The 16206-nt window shown below is 43.7% G+C and overlaps 1 protein-coding gene across 2 annotated transcripts in view; it reads right to left on the minus strand.

Annotated features, from left to right (window-relative positions):
- LOC146177471 (uncharacterized) overlaps positions 1–16206 on the minus strand; it is a 70835-nt gene that overhangs the window by 34019 nt on the left and 20610 nt on the right. Inside the window, exons 5-9 of one of the 2 annotated variants that reach the window (XM_084580459.1) lie at positions 14122–14235; positions 11668–11814; positions 10860–10929; positions 7597–7716; positions 6065–6181 (exon numbers count right to left, since the gene is read on the minus strand). In XM_084580459.1, coding sequence (XP_084436585.1) covers positions 6065–6181; positions 7597–7716; positions 10860–10929; positions 11668–11814; positions 14122–14235 — 568 coding nt within the window. The remainder of the gene's footprint in view (positions 1–6064; positions 6182–7596; positions 7717–10859; positions 10930–11667; positions 11815–14121; positions 14236–16206) is intronic. The other variant, XM_084580460.1, reaches the window with a different exon arrangement.

Raw genomic sequence — 16206 nt, forward strand, 5'->3', positions numbered from 1 at the left:
AGCTGTTTTTTACACTTTTCCATCCGCACTGGGGATGTTTCTACGATAGGTCATATTCCCATAACCGATAATTGTGTACATAGGTCGTCTACATTTCATAACCAAAAATAATGAGTAATGGTTATTTATAAACATGCTCCGAGGTTTTTGTGCACTAAACTATTCACCACTTTACCATCGTTTACGCGATAATTTCTTCAAGTTGCCTGTAACACCCCGCAGTCTAGGCTTCTTGGGCATCCTTTTTTGTGAGACATGTGTCATATATATTAAGATACTGTTATACAGGTGTTAAAGGTGACGGCCTAAGCTGCCGATAAGTGGCAAAAATTGGGCGAGAACAGTGGAATATATATGTGAGAATATGTTTTATGAACATACTGAAATTCCCGGCCTAAGAATCTAATGCGTAGAACACATTTGCTCCTGAACTTCGTCCAGCGCTCACAATGAGTAATGAAGAGTTTACACAGAAAACCAACTGGGTGCCCAAAGAAACAATTTTGAAACAATTTCGGAATACTGATAATTTTAAAATATGTCAATAGGAATTGTCTAAGCTTTGGATGTATATCGAAATTTATCGCCTATAATTTGTCTTCATCTTACAGCAAGTAGGTCTGACTGCATAACAAAATCAATTCAATGCGTTTTTGAAAATAGCAATGAACTAGGAAGCTACCGATTTAAAATCTGTGGATACATCGACTGTTGTCGTTATAAAGAAGTGCCGTTCATAAACGTTCCTAGGCAGTATCTCAAATGTCTAATCACTAAAATTTCCGTGCATAGGGAGCATTGTGTGATGTGGTCATAAGGCCAGCAGGTTCAGGAGAGCAACAAAACCTCCACATGAGCTGTTACGCACACACGCAAGGTAAATGTCATAGTATGAATGTACATATCTATAGAATGAAAACTCATCGTCTGCCCGGTAAGTATGAATAAAAAAGGACCGTATTATTCAAAGCACAGGTATATAGACACCAACCTGATCAATGTATAAACTGATAAGCGAAAATAAGTAAATGGTCATGACACTCGTGCGTGTGACTGCGCGTTGTATACCACGTGGAGGGACAACAAACGAAAGAATAACAGGGCGTCTCGATAGCAGCGCCATCGGTGAAATCTTTTACACTGATGGCGCACCGATTTATTATAGCAATCCTGAAGAGGAAACATATAGGAGAAGACAGGGAAATGGAGGTTGAAAAAGACGAGGAGACTCTCGTGCCCGTGGCGGCCTCGAAGCCATTGGTCAGCTGAGTTCTCTGTCTCCTCGACCTGTGCAGCGCTCCGACATCAAACCCCCGTCGTAATAATATATATATTGTAGGGGGTGTGTTTATTCAGTCCACGCAGAGGGATTCAGCTGCTCAGGATGTATTCGCAGCGGAGCGTCAAGCGTACCGAATCACGAAGACAAGGACCAACTTCTTCGTCCTCGAGAGCGCCAGCACGCGATGTATATAGTGCCATTCCCAACGCTTTCCTTGGCCTCGCCGACTGTTGGCTTCTTTCATTCATTTATTATAACGAGCACCCTCATTTCCCCTTAATTGATCTGCTTGTAGCTTACCGGGGTCTCGGTTCTGGCAGTCTTGAAGCCATAGGTAGCGTAAGAGGGTTCTAGCACAGCTTTCGCCCTCGCTCTTGATCACGTTCTACGTGACGCTGGCGGTAACAAAGGACGTTCTACGTCCGCCGCTATGGCTGAGGGTGGCGCTGGTGAACACTCTCAAGGTTCGTATACAGACAACATAAATACCCAAACAAGTAGCAGGGGGGACAGCGGCCGATGTAGCTCAGTTGGAAGAGCACCGGACGCGATATTCGGAGGTCGTGGGTTCGGATCCCACCATCGGCACGTTGTTTTTTCTTCTACTTTGTGTTTAATTATCTTTCCCCTAAACAGATTACATTACTAATTTCTGTGATTATCTAAGCAAACATAATAAAAAAAAGACATAAAACTGCCATTCCCAACGCTTTCCTTGGCCTCGCCGACTGTTGGCTTCTTTCATTCATTTATTATAACGAGCACCCTCATTTCCCCTTAATTGATCTGCTTGTAGCTTACCGGGGTCTCGGTTCTGGCAGTCTTGAAGCCATAGGTAGCGTAAGAGGGTTCTAGCACAGCTTTCGCCCTCGCTCTTGATCACGTTCTACGTGACGCTGGCGGTAACAAAGGACGTTCTACGTCCGCCGCTATGGCTGAGGGTGGCGCTGGTGAACACTCTCAAGGTTCGTATACAGACAACATAAATACCCAAACAAGTAGCAGGGGGGACAGCGGCCGATGTAGCTCAGTTGGAAGAGCACCGGACGCGATATTCGGAGGTCGTGGGTTCGGATCCCACCATCGGCACGTTGTTTTTTCTTCTACTTTGTGTTTAATTATCTTTCCCCTAAACAGATTACATTACTAATTTCTGTGATTATCTAAGCAAACATAATAAAAAAAGACCTAAAAGTGCCATTCCCAGCGCTTTCCTTGGCCTCGCCGACTGTTGGCTTCTTTCATTCATTTATATATATATATATATATATATATATATATATTCATTTTTATTTTTATTTATTTTATTATTAGAGCTTTTCTAAGAGTTTTTATTTAGTTCCCTCAACGCTCTTCACCGTTCTTACGCTAGGCAATGACAGTTATTTTCACGCCTGCCGGAAGTTGTCGAAGAGTTTTATTAACATACTTGGCTGGAACACGGAAAGATCATGATTCGATTCCTAGTATGGACACTATTGTTTTGCAATTTTTTTCTTAAGCGTCAGGTTTTGCGGACACACTCTGATTGCAGGCTCTGCCGATACTTTCTGGCGACACCACTCATCAGACACGAATGCTTTCGCCTTAAACGTGCTTGCGTAACTCATTTGAAAAGTTCGAGAATAGAGTTTAAGGCAGGCTCGCACTACAGTATCTCCAGTGGCAGCGACGACGGGCCCAGAGAGGAGACGATACACCGGAGTTCGTGAACTCTAGAAGAAAAGTAGATGATACATAGTGCTGTCCTTAGAGCGGCTGAAGAAAAATGCCTTCCACCTGACTGGAGTCAGCCTTGTACCCCCTTCATCACTCTAACACCAAAGTGGTGAGGCAGAAACCATTGTCAGAAATTCGAGGCGTCGACACGAACGCATAGCAGAGGTAAGTAGAACGTAGATTTCGTGTACAAATCAGCTCCTTCTGAACACCATTCAACTAACCCCCTACCCCCCCACCCCTCCAGCAGCGCTAGTACGATGACTCTAATCCGCTGTCTTAGAGGACATTGTGAACAATTATTGCTGCTTGTGATCATTATTGAAAATTACTTCGCCCACCCCCAAAATGATTTCTTGATTCACTTTAGTCTGCTTACGTGCACAAATTCGAAAGCATTTCTCTACTGCTACTGATTGTGTTACTGCATGTTCATTCCTTTATTCTGACATTACTAAAGCAGTTTGCGCCTCAGGTGCTGCCCCCTGGCGACAGTTTCACGAAACTTCTGTGCTGTTTTGCTTTAACCTAGATCGACAGTATCACGCGTCTGTGCAACCGGATATTCACTGCCTTTGAGTTGTTTTGAATTTAAAAGAGCAGATTTTGAAACCCGTCTGTTGGTCCTCAGAACCCATGCTCGGGAGCAGCTCATCGAAATGTTGTTCATTTCATTGTTTTTATGTTACTACTGCTTTTGCCGTCCCCCACAGCGCCCTTCGCCGTCGTTACGCTAAACAAGAAGAATCGCGAAATTATTTTATAATCACGGTGTAGACTAGTGGTTGGTGCGATCGCCTGGAGATCGGAAGGCTGGCGGTTCGACTTCTGGTGTGACACTTTATTTTTCTTTATATCTGAGTGCAAAGAAATTTCACAGTCACACTTTCTCGACACAGTTTTTGTTCACACTTTCTGGACACGCGAATCATGAGGCGAGAAATGCTTTCGAACTGATAGACTTGGCCCAACCAGGAAATTCGACTGGACCGCCACCCCCAGAACAAGGTCGTAAAGTGCTTAAGAATCGATACAGTCGAGGAATTGGACGCTTTCGAATAATACGCGTTTGCTGGCAAAGTATGATGAAACCGTCTGTTATTTTTCTTCTTTCTGTTCTGTATTATGTCATGTAAGATATCCATGAGTATAGGCCTCAGGTAATAGCCGCGGTCATCATTAATGCGCAAGTATTAATAAGCTCATGTTACAGCAAAGCGGCTACAGATGCCTGCTTGTCCGCAAAAGATTTGGCCTTCTGGACCACGAAAATTCGATTTGTTCAGAATTTGACCAAAAGTGGTGTCTAACCTAATTTAGGTACGGCCAACTCAGTGGTGACATCCAGATTTAGATGAGCCACCCACATAATTTGACGCTCCTGGATCCTCGGAATTTCACATGCTCCGAAACAGACAAAGGATGGTATCTAACCAAATTTTCAGTGGGGTCAATTAAGTGATGACTTCAAAATTTAGGTGGGCACCCGACATTCGTACCATGGACCCCGAAAATTTCACATCGTACGAATTAGACAAAAAAAAAGGTATCGAATCTGATTTTAGTGCAGGCAACTAAGTCATGGCTTCAAACTTTTGGTGTGTTACCGCCATTTTTTATCCCTGGACGCTCAATTTTTAACCTCCTCCGAATTTCACCAAAATCGGTATCGAAATTAATTTGCACGTGACCAGCTCAATGTTGACTTCTAGCTTTAGTTAAGCCTCGCCGCGGTAGCGCAGTGACTGCGTTCAAGGATACTGGATCAAATGTCGGCCGTGGCGGTCTTTTTCGATTGGAGCGAAAAACAAGGCGCTGCCAGTGCACGTTAAAGAACCACAGGTGGACAAAATTTTTGAAGCGCTACATTACAGCCTATCTGATAAGCTGCTTTGGGACATTGACCTCATGAACCAAAAAAAAGATTAGATTAAATACACTGGACATTTGGCATTCTTACGCATTCTAACCACCTGGTAGGCAACGTAGTACAACCACAAAATGCTCACCGCAGTTAACGTCTGCAGCGCTGCACCCAATTCCCTCCCCTAAAACAAACTTGGCCGCCGTGTTCAAAGTGTCTTCGCTGTAAAGAGGACATGACTTTTAAAGTCTTGGAAGTGTTCGTTGTAAATTGCCTAACTTTGCCTTCAGTATTTTTTCTCGTATGTGAATGTGGAATTGTGTTTTTTCGTCGCTTAATTGCATAAACATTGTTGTGTGTGCACGTTTGATTGACAATTATATGGCATACTTTCAGAGCAATTAGAAATAGAAATATCACCCCTCCCCCTTATTCAATTTGCAGTTATCTTCCGCCTCCGCTAGTCAGCACAGGATTGGAACTACTTCTTATGAGACAGGAACTGCTCCTTCCTTCCCCTATGCTAGCAATAGGCACAAAGTGCTTGTATTCCGCACCATGACATTCGGTGACTGTGTTGGCATAGCTTTAATTGCTGAGGATTGAAACAACGTTTCCTCCATCGTGATTGCAGCCAGAATTACGAGTGTCACCCTTTGAAAAACAATGTTCTCGTGACCAAAGTCTCTATAAATTCTTGCGTATCTTCTGCCCTTCTTAGTTGAATTAAAACATAAAAGGTGGTCGCGTGCGGTTATGCTTGGGATAGTACCATACAGTGGTATCGTTGCCCAAGATTGGGAATTCTGGAAACGCACGAGCTTGGCCTATTGCTGAAGCCTGGTTTCATCACTGAAACAGTGCCGGTGTTATCAATCTGCACAGAACTGCGATAGGTACAAAATACATACGCCGAATAAGACGTTAATGCTTTCATTGCAGAACACCGAAATGCGAGGGCCAGGAAGCGCGAGCTTATAAACTGCATCCGACGAAAATGCTGCGAACATGACCCGCAAATAAAAACACCTCACATACACAATCTTGTCTTTGGTGATGCATACAATCAATGTACGTCTTCTATGACCGTTTAGTTTCACAAAGGCGTGAATGTTATGTAAGCCCGAACGAATGAATCTATGTAGGGACCCCTGCCACTGCTTCCGTTCTACAGAACGCGAGAGAGCAAGCACCCTCACAAGCTGTCCAGCAGGGTGCCGTCCACGTAGTAGCAGAACACCGAAGTCGAGGCGGCCACGGCCGGGAGTACCAGGCAGAGCCACTGGTGGTAGCTGAGCCGATTAGGAATCTGCAGCCTGCACCATGTACAGATCATAAAACGCCCTTCGTCAGAAGCAGGTAAAACAACGGGCGGAATAAATAATTCCATGAAGCATTTGGCTAAATCTGGCAAATAATTCTCATTAAAACGGGTAACCTCCTGGAATGCGCCGTAACTTCCAGTATACCGTGCGCAGAGATGATTTTTTCTTTCCTTTTGTGAAATAAACATTTATCCCAGTGATTTTCGCGTAAGGTAAAGCGGGAATTTTCGGGAATTGTTAGGGAAATGTTCGGGAAATTTCTCCTGTATTGGGCTATATCAGTGAAATAGAAGGTTCACCCACTTCAAGTCTAGTAGCAGAATTAAGTTCAGAATAAATTGTCAAAAAACAATCTCGGCCAATGTGTCAAAACAAATAAAAACAAATATTTCTTCTATATCCTTTACCGCGTCTGCGCATTTAGTCCAGTCGCTGCTGGAGATAATTGCAAATGCAATTTTATGAGCTAGCTGAGTCCAAAATATACATGTTTTTAAGTATAGCCCGCACGCTGTATCGAGGTACTTGTAGACTTTGAGCCAGCGATTTCATTGGCTTAAAATGAGAACATGCAATTTCCTGATTCTTTGCAGCCAGTGACGTTAGGATAGAGTTCAAAAAACGACATGCGCTTCCGCTGTTCTGGGTGCCATTGGATGCATGAGTAGTTGCTGACATCATCGGCCCCCTGCGTCAGTGACGCACTTTCCAGATGCTACTGTTCTTGAGACATGAGTCAACCCCATCAAATATGGCTGAAACAACGGAAATTCGCAGCTGTTTTACCCGAACGTTGGTCCATATCCACAACAGCATGATATTGAGCAGAGACGTAGCAGTCTGGCTCCGCTGTGCCTGCGAAGTACCAGTTGTGGGCTCGCATTTAGTTCCGTTTTCAAATTTGCATTTATAGCTCCGAGAAGCCGGGCCGCACAGAGAGAGTTATATATTCTAATACGCAGGTATCAGACCAAACACCGCATCGATCCACTGCACATATATACCGACGCAAACATTATTGCCGAGAAAAAGACCAACAACGATATAGTCGAAAACTAAATGGTCGGTAACTATTAACGCCACTCTTTTCCTAAAGCTACAAGTCGAATTTTCTTCGCATACTCCATTAATTGACGCCCTGTGACTAGCAATCAGTATGTGAGCGAAGTGCAAGCAGCCGTACCGAAAGACCAATAGAGCAAGATGGCTTCAGAATTTTACAAATCCACAGAAAAGGCTTCAGCTCAGTAGCGCATCTAGAGCTTGAAAGCACGACAAAAGGTCTCCAGTTCCGTGGGAGTCGGTTTACGGGATAATCGCTTCGGTTACGCAGCTGCATCAAACAGAAAGGCCGTCCTTGAAACCTGCAAACGCAGCGCGACGTCAGGCGATCCGAGAGAACGCACCTGTTCTCGTAGTCGACCAGGAAGCGGTTTTGCGGACTGCCTGACAGCGTTGCCATGGAGATTAGCGAGTGTACCAGTAGCGTTCTGTACAGCAGGTAGCTCTCCAACACTGCGTACCGCCTGCATCACGTGAAAGCAAAGATACCTTTCGTACGGCGCATTAGTTCGAACGCGCCGAAACGCTGTCTCTTCCTATACTTCCTATGTGGAACAATTAAGCACTGCGATTCGGGCCCATTTCAAAGGGCTTAAATTTGCGCGTTAGTTCGTTGAATCGATTTCACTATGTCCTAACCCACTTCGTTGGGGGCTTCTGGCACTGCAAGAAAGGATTAGCCATTCGGCAGTCTTCATTGGCGCATTGTAACAATCGCTGTTGCCACATGGACATTTTGAACCGCGGGAAATGCTGGTCACGCTGCCAAACAAGTCGTATACTGGGCAATTAAATGTGACTGGTGCAGACTAAGCAACCGATATGCCTTCTTTTTCAGGACAGATTTTTTTTTTTATCCTGACTCACGGCCCGAGCCGAGAGGAGCCACCGCCAGCGCGCGATATCGTCTCTTGAGTCCGACCGGGCTGACTCCAAGGTAGCAGTATGATGTGAAGATTTCTAATACCGCTGTCACATGGGCATTCCGAAGGCCCTCGAACCGATTGTCGAAGGCCTTCGAACGTCGCGCAAGGTTGCTAGCGTTGACTCGAGGAGCGCCACGCGCCCTTTCGTGCACAGCGCATTTACGATACAAAAACACGAACAAGCTTTATTACTTTATATCTTTTATTTACGCAGTAAAATATTAGTGTGTGTAGCCATTTAAAATATAGCATCGCTCTTCTTAAGACGTATTAGTTTTGTACTCTACACCATTGTAACCTGTGCCGCCGATAACATCAAACACAATGAAAAGCACAGCCGTACGAATGTCACCGCGTTTCGCAAAATACAAAGTTGTTTAATAGCAACTAAAAACCTACAGTTACTAAGAGAGGTGAACAGTCCTAATTTTTTTTTTTTTTTGCATTTATAGAAATATTGTTGTTCTTTGAGCAAAACCAAAAGCAACGATAGTGGCGCCACAAAAGTTTGGTGCCAAAGGCTAGAACTATTTCAACAGCATTCGAGTTTTGCCGTGTAGCACCGGCACAACTCCTTCGAGTTAAATCGCAATTGAATATCTTGAAGGCTATCGGCTCAATCGCCTTTGAAAATGACAGTGTGACAGGAGCACAAAATACTGTTGTATGTCGACCTTATAATCAGGACAATCTCCGTTTGCACGAGAAGTTCGGATAGTCTTTCACGTATCTTGGTTTCGTTGTACGATCCATGTATTACGCTAATTAGATATGATATTTAGGTCAGCTTGAAATAGCGTAGTGTCTGATTCGTTGCTTAGCTCATAAAAAAATGTCACAAACGTCTGCGAATAAATTTAAGGTTTAACTTGAGTTTATGAATCATTCATATAAACAAGAAACAACAGCAGGCCGTTGACTTGAAGAACTACCGAGTTTACTATTGTTGAAAGTGAATTAGCACTATTATTAGCTACAATCTGCGAGCGTGAAATTAGCAAGGCATAAATCCAATTAAGTATGTTCAGGTTAACTTTCTGAATGCTAAATAAGCTGTTGTAAGGGCAGTATAATTAATTGAATTAAATATTTTTGTGATATCTAGAAATTCAGTCACAAAACGTAAGGTAATTATATTGGCACATTGTTGGTGAAAGAAAGTAGTTCGGTATGGTGAAAAAACATTTACGGCAGCCACGTTTTGAAATGCCGAAAAAATCGTTTATGGTGGTTTACTAAGTGAAAAAAAAAAATAATTCAGTTCTCAGTATTTAGCAACATACAGATGTGAGCTATATGGGTCGTCATAAATCCAATTAAGTATGTTCAGGTTAACTTTCTGAATGCTAAATAAGCTTATATAATGGCAGTTTAATTAACTGAATGAAATATTTAGTGATATCTAGAAATTCAGTCACAAAACTTAAGATAATTATGTTGGCGCATTGTTAGTGGAAGAAAGTAGTTCGGTATGGCGAAAAAAAGCGTTAAATTAGCAAGACAAATCCAATTAAGTATGTTCAGGTTAACTTTCTGAATGCTAAGTAAGCTTATGTAAGGGTAGTATAAATAACTGAATGAAATATTTTAGTGAAATCTAGAAATTCAGTAACAAAACTGAAGTTAATTATGTTGGCACATCGTTTGTGAAAGAAAGTAGTTCGGCATGGCGAAAAACCATTTACGGCAGCCGTGTTCTGAAATGCCGAAAAAATCGATTAGGCCAGTCTACTAAGTGAATAAAAATATCTCAGTTCTCAACATTTAGCAAGGTACAGATGTGAGCAATATGGTTCTATAGCTGAACGGATTACGAATACCTTTCCACTAAAAACAGGTATAATTTTTCCCGTCTTGCAATTGCATGGTAGTGCCTTCCCGAAGCTGGAATGTGTAAAAATTCATTCATTTCTAAGAATATTACAATAATGACTTCAATTGTACAAGCAAACTTCAATTTTAGTTTATTGGTCCTTGCGTTTACGCCTACAAGAGTGAAATATAATCGGATCCACACCACTGTAACTAGAAAGAAACCCATGTGGAGAAGTGGAACATGGTGAAGGTTAAAACCTCGTACTAACACGTTGCTAAGCGTATTATCGCCTAGGCTATCGTGTGCTAGGTCACCATTTGGTCTTGAAAACGATACGCTGTGATCCCTGTTCCCACGTTCAATGCTTCAGAAGCGCTTGCGATTATTTTCAGAACGCTTAAAAGGGTTGAATGGAAGAACGGGAACATGGAACTTTTTAGTGTTGTTAAATAGGTTTTACTAACAGAGTTTTACGTGTGAAAATGTAGAAGTGGAGCAAAATATATAGCTTTTCGGAAAAGGCGTTTTGTATTTCTTGCTACTGTTCCACAGGAGAATTAGGAAGCGGTTGTACCGGTGGTCACTTTGAGAGTAAACTCGCCGCCTAGGAGTTTTAACATTGAAAAGTTTTGACACTTTCCTTACCGAACATACGGAAGACTTTTGTTGTTGTTGTTGTTGTGAGTGTTCTGGGCATAATTCAAATAAGCGTCTCTAAAAGCGCTAAATTCGCTGCCAATCCCGAAACACGAGCGTCTTCAGCAGCCTTTGATGGTGTCACCACCTACCAGGCTGTGCGAACACACTTTGCGCACGAATACATACAGGATTAAGTGTTCCGCAGTGAGCTGCACGCTTCACTTACGAGCTGGGCCAGAGGACGATGTCCAACAGTGCAGGGTCTCCGAACACAATTGGCTCGAGGAAAGCAGCATCTGCAAGAGCATTTTTAGGCTACAGTATTTATTGGCTCATCGACTGCGGAAGCGTTCGCAAACATTGTTCGCGGGAGATTTTCGCACGAACACTCAAAGAAAAAACCTCACCGTTGGGAATCGGACCACCATCCCTTCGATCCACACCTACGCCATTATACTCCACCCCGGCATCACGAGAAACCGATCATAATTCTCCTTGCCAAGCGTCAGAATGATAGTAGCGATGGCCGTCACGAAGCCGTAATGATAATGATAATTACGATAATACAATAATAAGGAAGCTGAAGTTGGTGTAGTGATAAGATGGTTCGTAGCAATGACAATAGCAGTGAACTTACTTGATAATGATAATAGCAGTGATAGTGATGATGATGACAGTAGGGAAGACAATGACGATGTAATTAGTGAAAACAGTCCCTGAAGTGGTTTTCGCTGTTTGCATTCTAAAGCCGACTTAAGCGCAGCCATGTTATTTTTTCTGTCGATAAGTCGCACTAGCAAACTGTTCTTATCAATTGACCCTTTCGCATGATAAGGATGGCAAGCTTTTTTCGCGGTAGTTTAACAACGCCCACATCCTAACTGCGCCTAAATCATTAAGTAGTGTTATAGGCCTTCAATGCTGCTTTTGCTTAGTGTTTGTCTTTTTGTGCAACTCTCCATGCGGTGTCTTCTTTTTTTTTTTGACAATGGCTTAGTGCACACACACTGCAAGTAGGCTCACATAAGACTCACGCGCGTCTCGGCGCATGCTGCTCTTAACGGTGTCAGGCGACGAATCCCCGGGCATGACGACGCGCGGCGCACTCTGGCGGCCTCTTCGAGCTGAACTGGGTGGCGGCGGCAGGAGCAGCTTGATGCTGCGCGATTGGGGCTGGTTACCTGCATACCACCGAGACCACTCTGTTTAAAGTGCAATCATTATCATCATCACCTGACTATACCCACTGCAGGGCGAAGACTTCTTCCATATTTTTCCAATACGGCCCTGTGATAGCTGCATCCAATTAGCCCCTGCGAACTTCTTAACTTCATCCGCCCACCTAACTTTCTGCCATCCCCTGCTATGCTTTCCTTACCTTGTAATCCAGTTTGTTACTCTAAGCGACCCTAAGGGTATTACCCTAAGGGGCAATACGTTGCTCATAAACAAGAATCAGAAGCTGTGTCCCTTGAATAAACAATATTACAATATTTAGGCCTGATTCGCGGCTTCATATGCAAATTAGCGGAGCCAATAGAAGCAGATTAGCTATGTTTTGAACATTGGTGTTTCAGTGCGTTAAAAGCATTAGTTTCCTTCGTGAAAAAGTGCAAACTAGAGTGCGGCACGGCCCGTTTCGCGCCCATGTTGTGCGAGTGCTTGCTTTCTCTTTGAGGCGGACCTTTTTCTCCCAGAGCTTTCATGCGGTACGCGGATTTCATTGTTTATACACGTCGACAAAAGCATGTGGCTATGAACGAAAGCTATGAACCCGACACACACCCGTTCATTAAGCAGCAGAATATATCACATTCAAAAGTGAGGAATATATAATTAAAAGAACTATTCACGTTCTTATTACATCAGTCTTATACCACCATAGTAGCCAATACAGAGCTAGCACTGAGTATTTAACGTTACTATAATATTTCATGCGAATGCCACAGAGTCTGCCGCGTCTCTGCGCCGATTTCAGTCCACACTCGCAATACGCCTTTTTGGACAACATAAGCCGACATAGGCAGTCAATTATGTAAAAGCACACTTCAGTGTAGTTATTGACTATAAAAATATTAATCTAATATGAAGGCAGAGCTAAATTTGAAACCATAACTGAAGCCGGAGTTACATGAACAACATGGTGCAGAAACAGTCAGGAAAGGCCTGCGGCGAAACCTTCGGCTGCATCGCCACAGAAATCTCTCCCGAGTGTAGACTGTGCTATTTTCTTTTCAGAATGCTCTCACATATGCCTGCTACCCGAATGCGTTTCCACTGATTACCAAGAAGTGGCGAAAACACATGTCTGCTGATGGACGTCGATTGCAGTTTACGCCTACTTTGTAGGAACCGTTATGGGTACTATAATGGTAAACATATTGGGCACGAGGTCAAACCGTTTCCCTACATATCGGGTAGTGCCCAAGTGACAATGGAAAAGCGACCGCGTCTGTCGCTTTTCAGGTTTGCACGGGTCTCGTGCTCCCTATTTTCCCTTTCAAGACATTGCGATCCTGTTGAGCCTCTATGATTATTAGACGGACTGCTGCACGGGAACACATCATTGATAAGACGAGCTGCCTGAGAAATGCACAGTGAAATTTATCCACCATTGAGCGCATTTGTTGCTGCAATTATTGCAACACACTGAAGGGCCTGCACCAAAATTCAGAAGTGACTGGTCGCCAGGCCGCGCTCAGATAAGTATTCCACCTACATGGAGAAAAGCTCGATCTGTGGAACGTCATGTAATGTAGAACATAAATCTATTCGGGCCCATATACTTCGGTTTTTACCGGTGGATGAGGAACCGCATACTATTGAACTATTTTATAGCATGCGGTTAAGATAGCGGTGACAACAGCAGGTTTTGGATAACACGGGCACTCTTTATAACCTTAATTCCTAAATGCGTGTTTCCAGCAACCCATTCTTCGTCACTTGCTGCTTACTAATGAGCCTATCGTCAAATCCTTGAATACAACGTTGCTCGCCGAAATTCTTGCGGTGCGTACGACCGTGCGAACTTGCTTTCCGCCCAGATTTCCAACGTAAGTATCATTCATCCTTGCAGCTTCCCGTCTTTAGGATTTAAATCGAAGCTTGCACGAACGCTGGTCCCGTAAACATGGTATAAACCTTGAACCTTGCATACGTCGCACCTTACTGTGACCGTATACGCAGGCCATGTATGCCCTCAAACATAACCCGACGAAATGTGGCAGTGGTTTCAACGTTCGGCAGGCGAGTTCAAGGCTCCTGGATGTATTCGCACATGGGGAGCACATTCAAACAGATGTGAGCATGTGCGAAATCAACGAGACTTACTCAGCCTCCCAATTTGGAAATTTATCTGGAGCTCCTCATCGCTGAATACCATCTCATCCTAGTGCAGCTGTTATAGTGGAGGAACAGAGCAGAGGAATTCTTGAAGGCATCGCGAATAGCAACAATCGTGGTCGCCTACAGATGCACACGTTACCCACCGGAGGACGAAGGGGACCCGCCTGGCGACGCAGCTTCGACGAGCATAGGTGCTGACGCGGGTACCGAGGCCGGGGCACTGTCGTCCTGCACTGGGCCGCTGCTTGGCGGGCTCTCTGTAGAGGAAGCCATATAAGCCAAGTGAGCGTGTTTCAGAATCGCATGGTAGCACCGGAAAGCTATGGGAGTTTGTGTTGGTATATATTCACAATTGATACAGAACAGGCAGTAGAGAGACAGTGGACAGGGTAAAACAACAACAGTGAGCTTAAATATAAAGCGAGATATATCACATATTGTCCGCCTGAATTACGTCTAAGACTTGTAGATGTGTTGTTGGAAGATTTGAAAAGCTATTGCTTTTTATATGGTCATTGTGTTTGGAATATCGTTTCAGTAACGTTTTGCGTAAGGTAAAAGGCATTAATGAAAAAAATGAGCGAGAAAAAGTTTCTATGTTGTCTTCCTATGAGCTCTTCTTGTTATAATGTATACTGGAGGTTTCGAGCAAGCGACCATCACGAATGCCAGCTATTTTTCTCCGGTAGTAACTTACAAAATATTATTTTGAACAATGCGCGGCGGAGAAGAAGAATGTTGCGGGATGATTGATTTGCACTGTTTTCTTGCAATAACTGCTACAAACAGCCAGCCCTATACGCACCTAAATGAAGTCCTGACAAAGAAGTAGTTGAACGTTATATGAAAACGTGAAAATGGGAATAAGTAGGAAAAAAACGCTGGTCAATGGTCTTTTAGTGATTTAATCGCGAATATAAGTAATATGTAGTGTTAAGTTGCACAACCGGCTTACGTGACCGCTGATGCGGCTGCACCGGACGCAAGAACATCATTCCGAGAAATGGACATTTTGTGCTAGTTCAGTGCTGTGCCGACCGCCTCTTGCCGACCGCTTCTCGACGCTCTAGCTAGCATAGTCCAAACGCGCATCTTGTGTGTGTGGGGGGGGGGGGAAGGTACGTGTGTGTGTGCGTGTGTGGGTGTATGTGTGTGTTTGCGTGGGTGTAGGTGTGTGTGCGTGTGCGTGCGTGTGTCTGTGTGCGTGCGTGCGTGCGTGCGTGCAAACGCTTGTGAACGAGGAGCAGGACAGGATCAACTCACTTTGAAAATGAAACATCCCGACTCGCCATCGAGAAATAAAATAGACTCGTACTGCAACGCAAGCAAGCACGCGGAGCAGGGGCTGGGGTAGTTTAACATGAGTGACCTGATGCGGCCGTTAAGGATTGAAGAGAGATTTAGTTTGCTTTTAGTTGGTTTCGAGAAGACGTACAAGAAGCAAGGGTTTTCCCGGAAAACATGGCTACAACGCTTTTACACGGTAAAGCGGTAGACGTAATCACTCGCATAGAGAAGGAGGAGGTAGAAAATTACGACAAAGTGAAATCCATACCAAATAAATACAAGCTGTCAGCAAAAGTGCTCTGTCGCAAGTTCTGAGACAGTGAAAAGGCAAAAGTGAGTGATATGCAGCGTTTGCCTACCAGTCTACATCAAAAATGCTTGAGTTTCTCACAGAAGAGAAAATTAAGGTGGTCACGATAAAGTTCTTCAGCGTTTATGCTCGAACAGTTTTAAAGGCGGGTTTTGGATAGGCGAGCTGTGTATACGACGAATAGAGCCGCCGAGCTATACTCTATATAATTCCACTTTCCAACAAGTGACAAAATTACTATAGGAAGCAATGTAACATAGCTAGAAATTTAGCATATATTGATATATTACGTAATAATAATGTTTTATACATAACAGCCTGCTTGCAGCTGGTGGCTAGCTGTTGTAGGCCAGCAATGTCTGCGCAGTGTGTTAATCATAGGCACTGCCTAAAAAGAGCCCTCGCTGCGAAAAGCAAACAGTGTGCTGGGGAGAAGTGTTTAATTCATTAAGCGGGTGAGAAAACCAGCGTAACCCGAAAAATATGTTGCTGAATCCCTTCGTACCGGCAAAGTGACAATGGTGACATGGTAGAGAGAATTTTATTAGCTGTCATGAAAATTATGCGAAAGAAATACGCCAAATAATAAAAGAAAGAAGTCCGGGGAGGTTACTCCGTTTCGTTTGATTTA

Source organism: Amblyomma maculatum, chromosome 10, assembly GCF_055883805.1.
Source record: "Amblyomma maculatum isolate TAMU_Amacu chromosome 10, ASM5588380v1, whole genome shotgun sequence".
NCBI lineage: Eukaryota > Metazoa > Arthropoda > Arachnida > Ixodida > Ixodidae > Amblyomma > Amblyomma maculatum.